We start from the raw sequence: 14,044 nt of genomic DNA on the forward strand, positions 1-14,044 counted from the left end.
TAAACAACTGCAGTGATTCACTTAACCATGGCAAGAAAGGTCATAAAATGTGGCAAAGGTCACCTAACAACTGTGACTTAGCAATAGAAATTTTAACTCAATTGTGGTTGTAAGTCGAGGACTACTGTATTCCCAAACCACATAACCAAGTAGCTGTGTCTTTCTGAAGAGACCCAATTTTGTTTATTGCAGATCGTTTCAGTGGGTGATATTTTTTTTAACTCTGGTTGTAGTAGCAGAAGCACATTAGGATTGTCATGCTGAGTGCTTTAACATTTTCCCCCAAGGCTCTTTGCTTCCACTACCTCTGAAGGGGCAGACTGCTTTTGGCTGTGCTCCAGCCTCTATAAATGCAGGTTTGAGAAAGCCAGTGTGCTTTGAAGGGCTCACTCCCCCCATCCAGGCACAGCAGCTGTTTTTTTATCTGTTACCCTTCAGGTGGGTAGGATTTCATTTCTCAGAGTTCCCCAACAAGCCATGGGTTGAAGCCTTACCCATCTACTGTAGAGAGCAAATAGAGAAGCCAACCAGAGAGACATAATTCAATGATTGTGCCCCAGATCAATTAGCACCATTGTAATGGAATTTTGATACAGTACATTACCTAAATTGTGCTAGAAATCTTAGCAACTATGACTGCTCATAAACGGATGCAACTTTCTTTTTGTAGAGTTTTCCCTACCACCATTATGTTCAGAATCCCCATTTAAATAAAGCACTTCCAGTGTTCTTAGCAACTTAGACAATGGCAGATGGGGAGCCTCGGCTCAGTCAGGGAAGCCTGAGAGGAGCTGAGCGGGCAGGAGGTCTGTAAACAAGTGTGCAGCTTGGAACTCTGGGCTGAGTTAATGTGCTCCTGCTGGAAAGCCTGGGAGCTTGCTGTTGGCAGGTTTGGATCTCCCGTGTCACTAGGAGCCATTTGCTGGCTCCTCCAGCTTCCCAGCTTGTTCAGGCAGGCCTGTCCTGCTAAGAGAGGGAGGAATTTGATTCTCACCCCCAGGGGCTTGCTAAGTAACTCTCCTGCACTTCAAAGAAGCTCTTTATTTTGCCTTAGTGATCACACCCTGCAAAAATTTCCCACTGACAAAAGAAATCGTTTTATGGGCAAAGGAGGGATTGGAATGTCTCCTCAACTCTGATGAAGGAAGAAGGGCTCACACACCCTGGAAGAGACAAGGCATGGAGTTGTGGTCTCTGCAATGATAAGTACTGAGACATAAGTTGATCTTAAAGTTGGAAGAATCCTTGTGGATCCCATCCAGCATCCTGTTTCCCAAAGTGATAAACCACATGTCCTCTAAAAGTCCATAAGAAGGGCGAGAAAGCTTACCCCTAAATATATAATTCCAATGTAAAATATCATCACCAATCTCTGTCATGGATTGTGATCTAAGGTTGTTATAACAATGTCAATCACAGTCTTCATTCTGAAATTCTATGGCATTAATCCCAAATCTTAATGCAGACAGAGACACAGGCTTCCATTAGTAACCTTGAGACTGGACCAAATCTAATATATTTTCATTCTTAGATTAAGCTAAAAGGTCACACTACCTTCTACTGAACTCTCTCTAGATCTCTGGAACTTCAAGTACCATAGTTTCCAAGAAGTTTTTGACCTTGCTGGTTTGGGAATAATAAAGGTTGAATACCAGTAACTCTGAAGGGCAATGAGATGTTTTCTGGATACCCGGAGAAAAAATATTATCAACTAAGTACAAACCTGGATAAAATGCCCTGTTCATGCTTTTGTTTAATAGTTGCAATATCTGCTCTCTGACCTGTGTGTAGGTTGCTAGAATTAACTAGCCAAAACCCAAGCACTTTGCAGTGACCCAGATAGACAGGCAACTAGGCCAAGAAGCTTGAGCAATAATTTGGGGAAACATTGTTAGTGAAGCTGCATGCTGTCTGGATAGTGCACTTAGTACCGACATTACAAATTAACAGAAGATGTGGGATATGGATGTGGTATACATTTGGAATAGGATTAGCTTCTTTTAGATTGTAGCCTCATCTGGGGCCAAAAGGTCTTCCTTATCTGCCCATAGTACTTATATCTGATATGTGAAAAATCAGATATCACAGAAACTGACATAAACTTAAGTCATGGCTGTGTTCACACAGCATATTTATCCTGGTTAAGTAATGACTTGGCAAGGGCAGCATTTGTAAAACATTACAAACTTTGTTAGTTTTAACCTTGGCTAGGTATTTGTGGCCCAGCATTTTGTAAAAAACACAGCTCATTGGGTTAACTTATGGATCATTATATTTGCAAATCCAGAAAATGAGTTAATTAGTACCCAGGTGAAGTGGGCTGTGTGAATGCTGCCAGTGAGGGATATTAATGGAAATTCTCAAAACTTACCACACAAAAAGTTTACATTTTTCCATTCTCCCTTTTCCCTCTGACCCTCATCCCAACAATCAATTGCAGGTGATAACTCAGGTTGCAGGAGAATATGTACCAGCCAGCACTTGTTGTCAATAAATAACAATTGTGGGACTTAAAACCATAGTGGCTTCAGTCTCCCACAGAAATACTTTCAAGCAAGAAAAAAAGTTAATCATCTGCTATGGTCCCTTCCATGTGTATGCTCATTAATGTGATTTGAAGACATGGCTGCTCCAGTCCTTAAAGACAAATATAGTGCAAGATATTAGTTCATGAGGGGAAGCCTGTTCCAAAGCCAGTTGCCTCCATAAGACCTAAAAAGAGCTATTTTGTTTGCAACCAGTTGCCTGAATGCCATTTTTTTAATTGGAAGGGACGGTTAGCTATAAATGTATGAAGCTATATTGTGCACATCTTTCCAGTAAGCGTTCTTAGGATAATCAGTGTTTTGAAGGTCAAGATTAAATTCAATGTTTGAAGAGTGAGCAGAGCCAGAGGAACTTCATCTCATCATGAATAGAGCCAGGATCTGAGAAGCTTTTTCTTTGCAACATGGTATTAGCATTGTTTCATACTTTTATATTTTGGAGTTGTTCCTCAAAAGAATTGAAAGTTGTAGATCTGTGTGGCTGCTCAATTCTCAACTCTGCATTAGATGAAATAGCGTTTGACCCATGAAACATGTGAGTTTGCAGCTAGCTATTCATAAAATCTACAAAAGATCCTGATCTTTAATTTATCCTAGCTCTCTTTCACCTTGGATCTTTAAATGTACTGGACTTGGTGCTGATGAGAATTGTGGGAGTTAGACACATTTAATGAGAATCAGGTTGGGGAAAATAATTAATAGTTAATATCTGACCGAGCACAAGCCAATGCCATTGGTTTATGCAACATCCTGCAAACTTGGAAAATCCCATTGGTAGAACTAAAAATGATTCTACCACTCTCCAGTGGTGGTATTGTATATGCAATTGTTCTAATTCTTCAGAATGGAACTTTTTAGAGACTCTACAACTATAACATCTGAACATCTATAGATCCTTCAAAGATCAGACTACATGCCTATTTAACATGATCAGCTAGAGAAATCTGGTGGGATTACTAGATTGAAATATGAAAGTTTCAGTCCTCCCTCTTTGCTTGTTCAGGTGGGTGCTCTACAGCATCATGCCACTATGTTTTCTCCATAAATTTTTCTGCTTCAGAATGCAACCCTAAAACCCAACAATTCAAGGGAGCAAAGTTTTGTTAGACTCAGTGGGGCTTCCTCTCAAAAAACATGTGGATCTAGAGATTTCAATTTATATTCCCCAGCTGTCTAAAATGGTAACTTGTTTTCTACGCCTGAGTGATCTTGTGATTCCAAATATATACCTAGCACCCTTAAGTACTTCAAAAGAACACGGAAATCTAACTTAGAGCCCCTGTGCTGGTGTTTAAAGAAATAATTGTTAGGGGGAGAAGAAAAATGTGAGGAATATTAATGCATGTCTGTTCATGTTTATTCAGAAGCAGCAGAAGTGATGCTGTCCTTTTAACATTTGCTGCTCATCCTAGATCAGCATTCCTCAATCCAGTGTTCCTCAGACAACCCATATGGCTAAGGATTTGAGGAGTTGTAGTTGTCCAGGTGGGGATGCTTCTCAAAAACTTCTTCCAGTAGGATCTTTTCCAAGGTGGGATTCTCTACAGTTTTGTCTTGTCAAATTTTAAACAGAATACTAAGCAATCAACATTTGCTGTAGCTTTCTTTCTATTTTGCCTTTTCAACTTTTCTATTGCAAAATCTCTGCTATAATAGATTTTTCTTGAAGCTAATAAAACTTTTCAATTTCACAGTGCAAATTTCAATACATTTAAGAATTTAAATACATTTAAGCTTGGAGGAAGACAGGAATTTTTGTATTCCCTGGTCAATCTACGGTTATTGTACAGTGTTTGTATAGCTAAAGCAGCTTTTTGAAGCTGCACTGTATTAACCCTTTTGATGTAACATCAGATCTAGATCTGTGTCTCAGCATAAGAATGGAGGGTCAGTCTTCACAGCATCCATTTCAAAGTGCTCCATAGATCAATTGTACTTTGTGCCCAAAAGCCCACTTATTGGTTAATCATTATACAAATCAGCACTAAGGAAATGCAGTCAATGGACAAGAGAAGTTAAAGATACCCATTAAAAAGTGTATGACCCATACTGGGTCCAGGACAGTCAAAGGATATTAAATTCAGCTGAAATTACAAAGACAACAAATGTCAAATTATCTGTGAGATCCCGCTACCATTGTGATATTAGATACTTCTTTATAATAAAAGAAAATATATGGCAGTAATTTCTTTTTTAAAAAATAGCCACTTAATCAAAAACCTACAAATTGGTTTCCTCAGAAGTTCAGCTTTTCATATGAAGAGCTTGCCTTCCTTTAAACTAAAGTCTAAATTTGAAAATGTCCTCTTTGATGGCCATATGTGTCATTAACATTTCTCTTTATATTAAATTAAAACACACACACCTGTAATACAAAACTGGGCCAGATCTACATAGGCTTTTTATCTTGGCACTATGACACTCAAGATTCACATGACACATCAACTTTATCTCAGCATAGCAGTTTTCTCAGCCTATTGCCTTTTTAATGAGTCGGTGGTGTAATATGACAATTTGTAGTGCCCAGTGGAATGTTTTTTGGTATAGGAATATTTAAGGCAGTTTCCAATACGGAAAAATGTTTGCTGTTTGTTAGAAACAGTGAGGAAGTAGTGAAGGAAGAAAAAGAAACAAGGTCATGAAGACAATTAATATAAAATATATACAAAATAGGTTGATGGGAAGAACAATCCACTGGGTCTAAGAGCTTGGAGATAGGTCTCTAATGGATCATCATAATAAGAATTGAGATTTGGCAGCTTCATTAGCTAACTGGATACCATAATTTGTATTTTATGAGGAGTTACTTCATTCGCTTTGGAAGATGATAGTTGTTATTTATTCCTGCATCTAAGTGGAGTTTTAGAATCCATCACAGAAAGCAGCAACTAGAGCTTCTAATGAAATTTATGTACCTCATTTAAAACTTCCAAATTCTTAATATAGTCCTAGTATTGTGAAAATGCTCCACTGCACCATAGTGCATATGCCATTGTATTAATTGCCACATGTCTTTTAGATTATTAGTTATAGCAAATATGAAAAGCATGGTGTCTCATCATTAAAAAGGGCCCTAGTGTAAATCCTCACTAGAGAAATAGGATTTACCTTCATCATCAATTCAATTTATGGCAACTAATATAAGGGACTGATCGGTTAATTAAGGATTATCACCACCAAAGTAAAGAGCTCTGAATTGGGAGAATGAGACAAGGGTGCTCAACCCTAAGTATATTTACACCACCTGTTGAAACAAACATGTTATGGCTAACCATTTGTGGGCAAGACAGGTGGATGAATAGAAAATCAGTTTGAAATGAAAATAATAATTTGCATAAAAATTGCAGACCCTTAGCAGTTTAGATTTAGACTTCAGGAAATGGATCTACTTTATTGTTCAAAGAACTGTGGTTTACAACCAGACTGGAGAGTCTGAATGCATCCACTGTAGCTTCTACCTGAGACTCCAAAAGATACTTTAAGTCAGGGGTCTCCAACCTTGGCAACTTTAAGCCTGGAGGACTTCAACTCCCAGAATTCCCCAGCCAGCAAAGCTGGCTGGGGAATTCTGGGAGTTGAAGTCCTCCAGGCTTAAAGTTGCCAAGGTTGGAGACCCCTGCTTTAAGTGATGTTGAGGCCCCCTGTAATTACTTCGCCAAAGTAAGGTAGTTTCTCCCTGATGTTGTTTAACATCAGTTAACATTCAAGTTCATTCATACCTTTTGAAATAAGAGTATCAGTTTCCCAAGAATTTAAGATATATCCAGATGAGGCTCTTGTTCAATCACCACGTTTCTCAGAATGTTATGAGAGTCAGATGTGGTCCTCATCCATTCATAGCATCCCCTTTTCACAAAGAAATATGTTAGCAGCCTAATAATAATTTTGGGAAGCCATCTTCTAGAAGCAGCTAAATTAGACAAGGGGCTATAATTAACCAATCCATCCATGTGTGAAGAATTGTGCCAATTATAGGTGATCTTATCACAGTAGGAATCCCAATCTTTTTGACCAGGGGCATCTTAATAACTCTATCAAATGGTGCCCATTTATTACAGAACCAATATATCTTTCTGCACATTAAAGGAAAGCATCAACCACTCCTCTGTGGCTTTGTAGCGTTTGATAGTTATATCAAAACATTTCAGCACACAGCATATTCTATAACATGCAGATGTAGAAAGTTCTCAAATATGAAACTTAAGATGGCACTGTATGAGGATTGTACTGGTTCAATGTACATTTCTGGATCAAACTTTGTTTTTTACTCACATTTTTCATCAGCTTAAAACAAGCTAGCACCATGTGGAAAACTAGATATTAAGCATCTTAAAACTATTGCCACATTCAAGGACATAGTAATACTCCTCTTCCATATATTTAATTCTTCCTCTTTATAGAAATATCTGTGGCTTGCACAGGAAGGGGATAGAAAGATGTGTTTTTCTTCTCCCTAGAAATATTACTGCCAGAATGTCCAAATTGTTGTGGTTAGATAGTTATATGGTATAACACAGCATAGTCTACTGAAGAGTATGAACTGTTGGGTGAGTAGCAATTCTGTATGCTTTGACATCAGAGATGAAGAGAGAAAAGCAGGGCTGGTAGAAACAACAAAAAAGTATAACAGGCAGGAAAAAAATCTGCAGGAAGAACAGGAGAGAGAGAAGAGCTAAGAATGGCACAGAAATTGCAAATTCTATGAACTACAGTGATAAGGGAAGGGGGGTTTCAAAGAAAGGCTTGGCAATGAAAGTATAAACTGAGATAGGTAGAAAAACATGTATTCATGTAAGTTAAAAGGATTGGGTTAAAACTATGGCAAAACATTTTATATTGTTGCTATAGTGATGAAGTTCTCTTGGATTATTATACCTGTTAAAAACCAGCCTTTTGAGTGTCCAATTTATATTGCACACCTGGGTTGTCTTGGCATCAGGATACACACTTCCAATTCTGCAGGTGTATTCCTAGCTAAAAGCTTGTATGTATCCAAATGTAGCTTTGGATTGCAAGCTATATCTTTTTTTTAAATACAAAATTGGAAGAAGTGGAATTTTATCCAGTCTCAAGACATACCACCTTCTATGACGCAGCATGAGTATACAGTATAATAAAAAATTATTTACAGATTTCCCTCTTCTCTCCTATTATAACACGGGACTACCACCAACCTGACTTAAAATGACATTGTTTTAAACTCACATTGAGAATTTGGGCTTCAAATTTAGCCTGTTTAAATCCCTATCCCATCCCTTATGCGTCTTTCTTTTCAGCTGTTCCTTTTATTTATCTCAATTCCTCTTCTGTTCTGTACTCTTTTCTACAGATAGCAACACTTGAACTTATCATTCCTTTAATGGTCAGTTACTGATTCTCTTGGGGGACCGGCTGAATGTTGATTGCATGAAGATGGATAAGCCCCACAGTTCATGTCTATAACTGACTCTTAGCAAGTCTCAGGTTCATGGCTACATTACATTCTGCAGATATTTCTTTTGTCTCCAGATTAGCAAGTGTGTGTGTGGGGGATTTATTTCAAAGATATTGTGTTACTGATCTAGAGACTATGAGATATTTTCCCCTATTCTTTTTCCCTTAGCCTTACTCAACTGTCAGTTCACTCTCCTATTGAGTTTTCAACTTCTAATGGCTGATCACCTACTGGGATCCTTTCTGTTTCTAAATGCACCATATCTTGAGCATTTTCCATTCCCATCTTCCACTCATCTACCTTTTCCATGAGGAACATCTGACTTGGGAGATAGTCTATTGGTGCCAGTTGCCCAGTGAAATGGCAGATGTCTCTCTTTTTCTTTAGCCACATTGACACTTGCCTTCGCACCAAGCTAAACTATTAACACAAACAGCTGGTCAATACAATAAAATCCTTCAATCTGGCGGTTGTAAACTATCCACCTTCAGCAAGTCAGTTTTCAAATTGTACCAGGTTTGGTTCCTCAGAAGAAGTGCCTGCATGACAACTTCTTCCTCTTCTAATACAAAAAGAACATCCGCTGCATCCACCAAAATTAATTGCCCTCTCCTCTGGGATCATTTTAACATAATATGTTAGGTCCAGGATGCAATCTAGTGTTTTAGTGGAGCTGCTCCTAAAAGTCCTCTCAGAAACTTCATTTAACCTGAAAAACAGTAGCTGTTTGCTTTGAAACATCTGGAAATAGAAATCTGTCTCTACAAAATAACTGGTTAGGTGGTTGGGCTATTTGTTTCATCTCTAGATAGAGTTCAAGATACTTGCTTTCACTAATGCAGTCCAAAATGGTCTTGAGTTGTGATCAAATGAATAATGCAACCGTCAGCCTATAAAGCAAAGTTTTGAAAATTGTACAATAGTTCTCTCTCTCAAAAAAAAAAAAAAAAAACCACTTGAAGCTTTCTTTTTTGCCTTTCAATTCTTTTTTTCCCTTAGGCATTGCAGTTTCCCTTTTTATTAGCTAATACATTAATAGGTTTTTTTTTTAGTAATTTTAGGATTGATACATAATCTATCTTCTTTTGTAAACTGCTCTGAAGACATTTTAAACAATGGCCATGATATTTTTTAGAATATCATTATTCACAGTAAACTATACATAGGATATCACCTCAGTTTGAGGCCATAAATACATAAAAACTTATCAGAGCATTGAATATGGTCCACGTTAGTTCCCTGAAAACAGATCCAGGTTGCCTTACAGTTAGGTGAAGCAGACTGTAGCAAACTGACAGTGTTTTAACTGGCTGAGTTCAGGATGCTGATCTATAGGTATAATAAATTCCTTCTACTTTCTATTACAGTATTACATCACAAACAAAAGCACTCCCAATGTGGATGTAAAACGTTAAAAAGAATAAATTTTTCTCCTTTTTGTATCTTACTGTAACCTAACCCTGTAATTAAACCTACAAAAATGCATTTTGATCAATTCCGTATTATGTCACTTCCTCTACTTCTTTTGTTTCTCTGTTTGGGTATGCTGTATGCCTTGGTTAAGCAGGGATTGTCCTCTTCCACTTTGTAAATTGCTGTGCACACAGAGGGTACTGCTATTACTATGAAGTGTTATAATTTTAAATGACCTCAAACTGTTCATTGTTTCAGGCTAACTTTCCTCACAGGTTTGTAATAGAGATAAAAGATAAAAACACTATTTACAATAATAGGATATGGAACTATTGGGAAGAGATTGGGCAGGAAAGTGTGATATGAAATCATGAATTGTATAGCAATGGAGGTAGTCAGAAAATGTCATCTCTATTAATTTTTTGGCTCAAGCCAAATTTGAAACAGCATGCACAAGAAAATACACACCTTATTCTGACTTTTGGTTTTTTGGAGAAGTCCTATGTTAAGATCTGTTACAGTGTGTTTCTAATTGATACACTTTGGGAACAGAATGGTGGTGATTTGCTCAGAATTACCTAGAAAAGGGTTTAGAATCAGGACTTATATTGTAGACATCACTGTCAGCTTGAGGCCACAATATACATTGCGAATATGAAAGACTACTTTTCCTGACACACACTATGATTATATTTTCAAAAATAGCATGTGAGCCTGTTTTATGCGGTGGTAGCAGATTACAAGATCTAAGGCTGAGATTATTTCTTCCTTGTTACTCACATACATTTAATAGGCTTTGTTAGCCTGTAGTTCATAAATTTCTCATCTTAGGAAAAAGTTCTGTCATTGAATTAGGCTTATTTCAAAAAGGACGCATGTTCATATAAACAGAGTTGCCTTATGTAGTCAGAGGACATCCCCGTTTTTTTCTACTGGAGCTTTCTCAGGTGGGAAATCTTTTTTCAGTTCCAATTGAGATCATTTGAACTGGATATATCAGAAACGTGATTGGGGATCGTTTGCTTGCAAACTGGGTGATCTATCAGTGGACAGTTGTCTTTCCTAAACAATAAAATAGAAAAGTAGTGTGCAATGTTTGTTTGCCTTGTGATTTGAATTAACTTCACAGGAGAAGCCAACCAGAACAGTTGCAGTGCCTTGATACAATGTACTCTGGCCATTCATCAATCCCTAACACCTTCAAGTTCTTTTCTCTCTCCATCCCCCTGCAAAGTATCCTGAAACTGATTGATTCAATCTAATCAACTGTTCCAACATCCTTTCCATTTCAATTTCACCCTGAACCTTACTACTGAAGGCATCACCTACTTAATTATCTGCATTTTGTATAATATGACATTGCTTGAGTTTTGCACCATTCTGCTTGTGAACAATGAATTCAAGTCATGTGAGGACCCTGTAAGGTGAGTCACAGGTTGCAAGACAAGATGGCACATGAAGTCAGGCCAGCAACTGCACTTCATCACAATAGGCTGAACTTTACAACAGAGAAGTTCATTCAGTTTTTCCATTTGGTTCTTCTTGCTCAAACTATGGAAAGTTCCTCCAAGCATCCCTTTCTCTGATCAAAGTGAGAATCCAAGACTGACATTCCTGAGTCATTGTGGGAAAGAAGAGGCTTGGTTGTCACTTAAAGCACTTTCTGAAAGGCATGATAAGATCAGTAACATGTGCAAATACCCAATTCAATATATTCCTTATGCCTAAAAAGAATCAAGGGAACATAATTTTTTATATAAAATCATAGAAGTAAAACCAAAATCATGCGTCCAATGAAAGTGTCTCTGATAGTTCATGCCTTTGTATTTCATTCATACAGAACAAAATTACAATGTCCCTGGGAACAACAATGTGCACCTGCCCATTCATTTACATTTGCTTAGCTGAAGAGTAGCTATAAAAAGGGATACAATGAGGAAAGCTTTGTGAAGCTATAATGTGGGCAGTTCTACTTGGTGGCTTCAGTTACAAAGCAAAATAAAACACCAATGGGACCAGCAGATCTTCCATGGGACTGAACAAGTGCAACAGAATAAAGATTTGCTTACCTGCAACAGTTTGCCTTCAGCAGGGGTGATCTCTGCAATGCTAGCAAAGACTCCTTCCAGTGTGAGGGGTTCCAGTTTGAAAGGAATTACCCGAATTACTGCCTTCTGGGCCAAAGTCCGCTCGGCTTCCATTGCTGCCACCAGTGCCAGTCCCGAATAGCCTAGTCGTATCTGCAGCATAGCCATTAGCAGCCAAGGCCAGAGGACTGCCAGCTGTAGCTGGGGGCCAACACTCATGCTCCCAGCTGCAGCAGTGTGCTCTGGCCACACATACTGCTCAGGAATGTGTCCTCACCCCACCAGCAGGTTCCAACAACTGGTAAAATTGTTGAGGATTATAGCCCTCTGTGCAACGGCAGTCAATGGGGCAAACAAGAAGCAAAGGATAGTTACCTGGAGCTTCTTCCAGGCTTTCCTCAAAGTTTCTTCATGCCACGTGTTTGTAAAATCCTTGAGCTTCACAAGATTATAAGAACCCCAGATCAGGTCTTCCTCCTCCTCCTCCTCCTCCAGATAAATTCAGACATAGTGAGCAAAACCAATGGGGTATGAATAGCATATGGTATGAAGAGCTCTTGGTTTCTTCTAGGAAGACTGCTATACCTGATTTTAGACAGTCCCCCATGGAAGACAATATCAGCTGCTCAAATCCTTTCAGGTGTTTAGTTCCTAGGATGGCAAACAGGATCAAACCTGATATCAGATGACCTTAGCAGCTCTTGTTGACTCCTGAAAATTGAATTTTTTTCATATATTCTTTTCTCCGTTAATGCCAACTACTTTTGTCTTTTTCTTCTATTTATGCCACACATTAAAGCACAGAGTAACCATGCATGTACTTGCATTTAGGCATTTGAATGCAAACCTGGTTTTTCTTACTCATTGTCATCTGTTTGATCTTTTATTCATAATTGCATGCCTCCAATGCCTGCGCCTCACTCACTTTGTTGAATTAAAGTTTAAGTTGGAATTTTCCAGCGGTTTGTCATTTTTAATACAGAAAATATAGTCCGTGGCTCCCCAAATTTATGAAATAAAAAAGGCATTTCTCAGATGTTTTCCAAAACTTGGAAGCTAAAAAAACAGGAAAAACAACTACAGATACACCTGTTTTATTTCATAGCTGTAGAAATCTCAGAATGTGTTTCCTTTTAGAAGTTAAATGCAAATTAAGACAACTAAACATTAAAAAGCATGCTTGTGATTATATCTATAGAAAAGCTGCAGACATTTATCAGTTAAACTGTTTGATCAGAGAAAGAAAACATAAATTTAAACTGGTATGCAAACCTGTAACATAGTTGTGCCTCTAAAAATCTGTGAGAAAAAAAATACCAGCAGCTTTTTGAAAAATCTTGGACAAAATATTTCAATTATCAAAATGTATTCTAAATCTTACCTATAAATTTCAGGTAAGGAAAGGGAAATATAGAAAACTCACAGAAACTCTTTATACAGGTAAATGTGAAATTCCACAGTCTGAATCAGAAAGAAAAAATTGACTCCTGGCTGAAGGCTTGTGAGTCAGGCGTGGCTGAAATCTACTTTCCAAAAACAACCTAAAAATCTTGCTAAAAATCCAGGAAAATTTCCTTTTGAATTTGAGTAGTCTCCCCTTCTTTCAGCAAACATAGTAGGCATATCTAGACAGTACGCAGGATGGCAGTTGCTTGAAACAGCAGATATCCATCAGAAGACTGCATGAAAAACACAATGCAATCATTCCTCAAAGGCAAAACGGCCCAATGGGATGAAGTGAACTTGAAAAGTTCTGCAGAGCTCTTGAAAAAGTCTTCTTTCCCGAAAATCACAACTGGCTTAGCTCCTGGAAGGCAAAAGTAGTTTGTAGCTTGTGCTCTTGGCTTCCCTCCTCTAGGACTACAAGCACTTTCTACCTGCTGACACAAAGTGAGGGTGGAGCAGCCAAAGGCAATAACTCCACCCCCTGAATGTGATTTTCAGAGTTCTTAGACTCCCTCTCCTGATTCAGTAGTACATTGCACTTAACATTTATTTCCTTTTGACATGAATTGGCTAACTAGTCTATATGAGCAAGATGCACTTGCTGCATTTTCCAAAGAATTATGTACAGAGAAATGGAAAATAATTTGATCAAATGTGTTAAGACAAATCTGTGTTTCAAGATTTTTAGTATGACATGTTCAATTACACTGAAATTAGAACTACAGTAGTTTCATCACTGAAGGATTGACTTATAAATGGAAAAGCTAAAGTCTGCAGCTACCATAGCTTTTCTTCAAGTCTTAATCTTGGTTGTGTTGTTTTTTCCCCCAATAGCCACTGCAAGGAAGATTTTAGGTAATGCTGATTTTTAGAAATCTGGAATTCAACTATTACTGTCTTCTGACATCAGCTGGGTGAGTAATACCACAGGCCAGACAGGAAACTTCAAAGGAAGATTACCCATTTGAAACTGTAATTTAGGATGTGGTATAATTCCACTGGGTACAGCATTCAAGTTACTAGAAAGTCAAGTATTCAGTAATGTACAGAACTCCATGCGAAAACCAGTTTTGCAATAATTTTATTTAGATATGGAGAAAGGTCAATTTTCTTCAAAT

General features: G+C 37.9%; 1 protein-coding gene across 1 annotated transcript in view; it reads right to left on the bottom strand.

Annotated features, from left to right (window-relative positions):
- Window positions 1-13,372, bottom strand: part of RNF43 (ring finger protein 43) — a 46,069-nt gene extending 32,697 nt beyond the window's left edge. The window contains exon 1 of the mRNA XM_026671681.2: window positions 11,463-13,372. Coding sequence (XP_026527466.2) covers window positions 11,463-11,699 — 237 coding nt within the window. The 5' untranslated portion in view covers window positions 11,700-13,372. The remainder of the gene's footprint in view (window positions 1-11,462) is intronic.
- Between the last annotated feature and the right edge of the window lie 672 nt (window positions 13,373-14,044).

This window comes from Notechis scutatus, chromosome 1 (genome assembly GCF_049901735.1).
Source record: "Notechis scutatus isolate UNSWTSFEM ecotype Mainland chromosome 1, rNotScu1.2, whole genome shotgun sequence".
In the NCBI taxonomy this organism is placed as follows: domain Eukaryota; kingdom Metazoa; phylum Chordata; class Lepidosauria; order Squamata; family Elapidae; genus Notechis; species Notechis scutatus.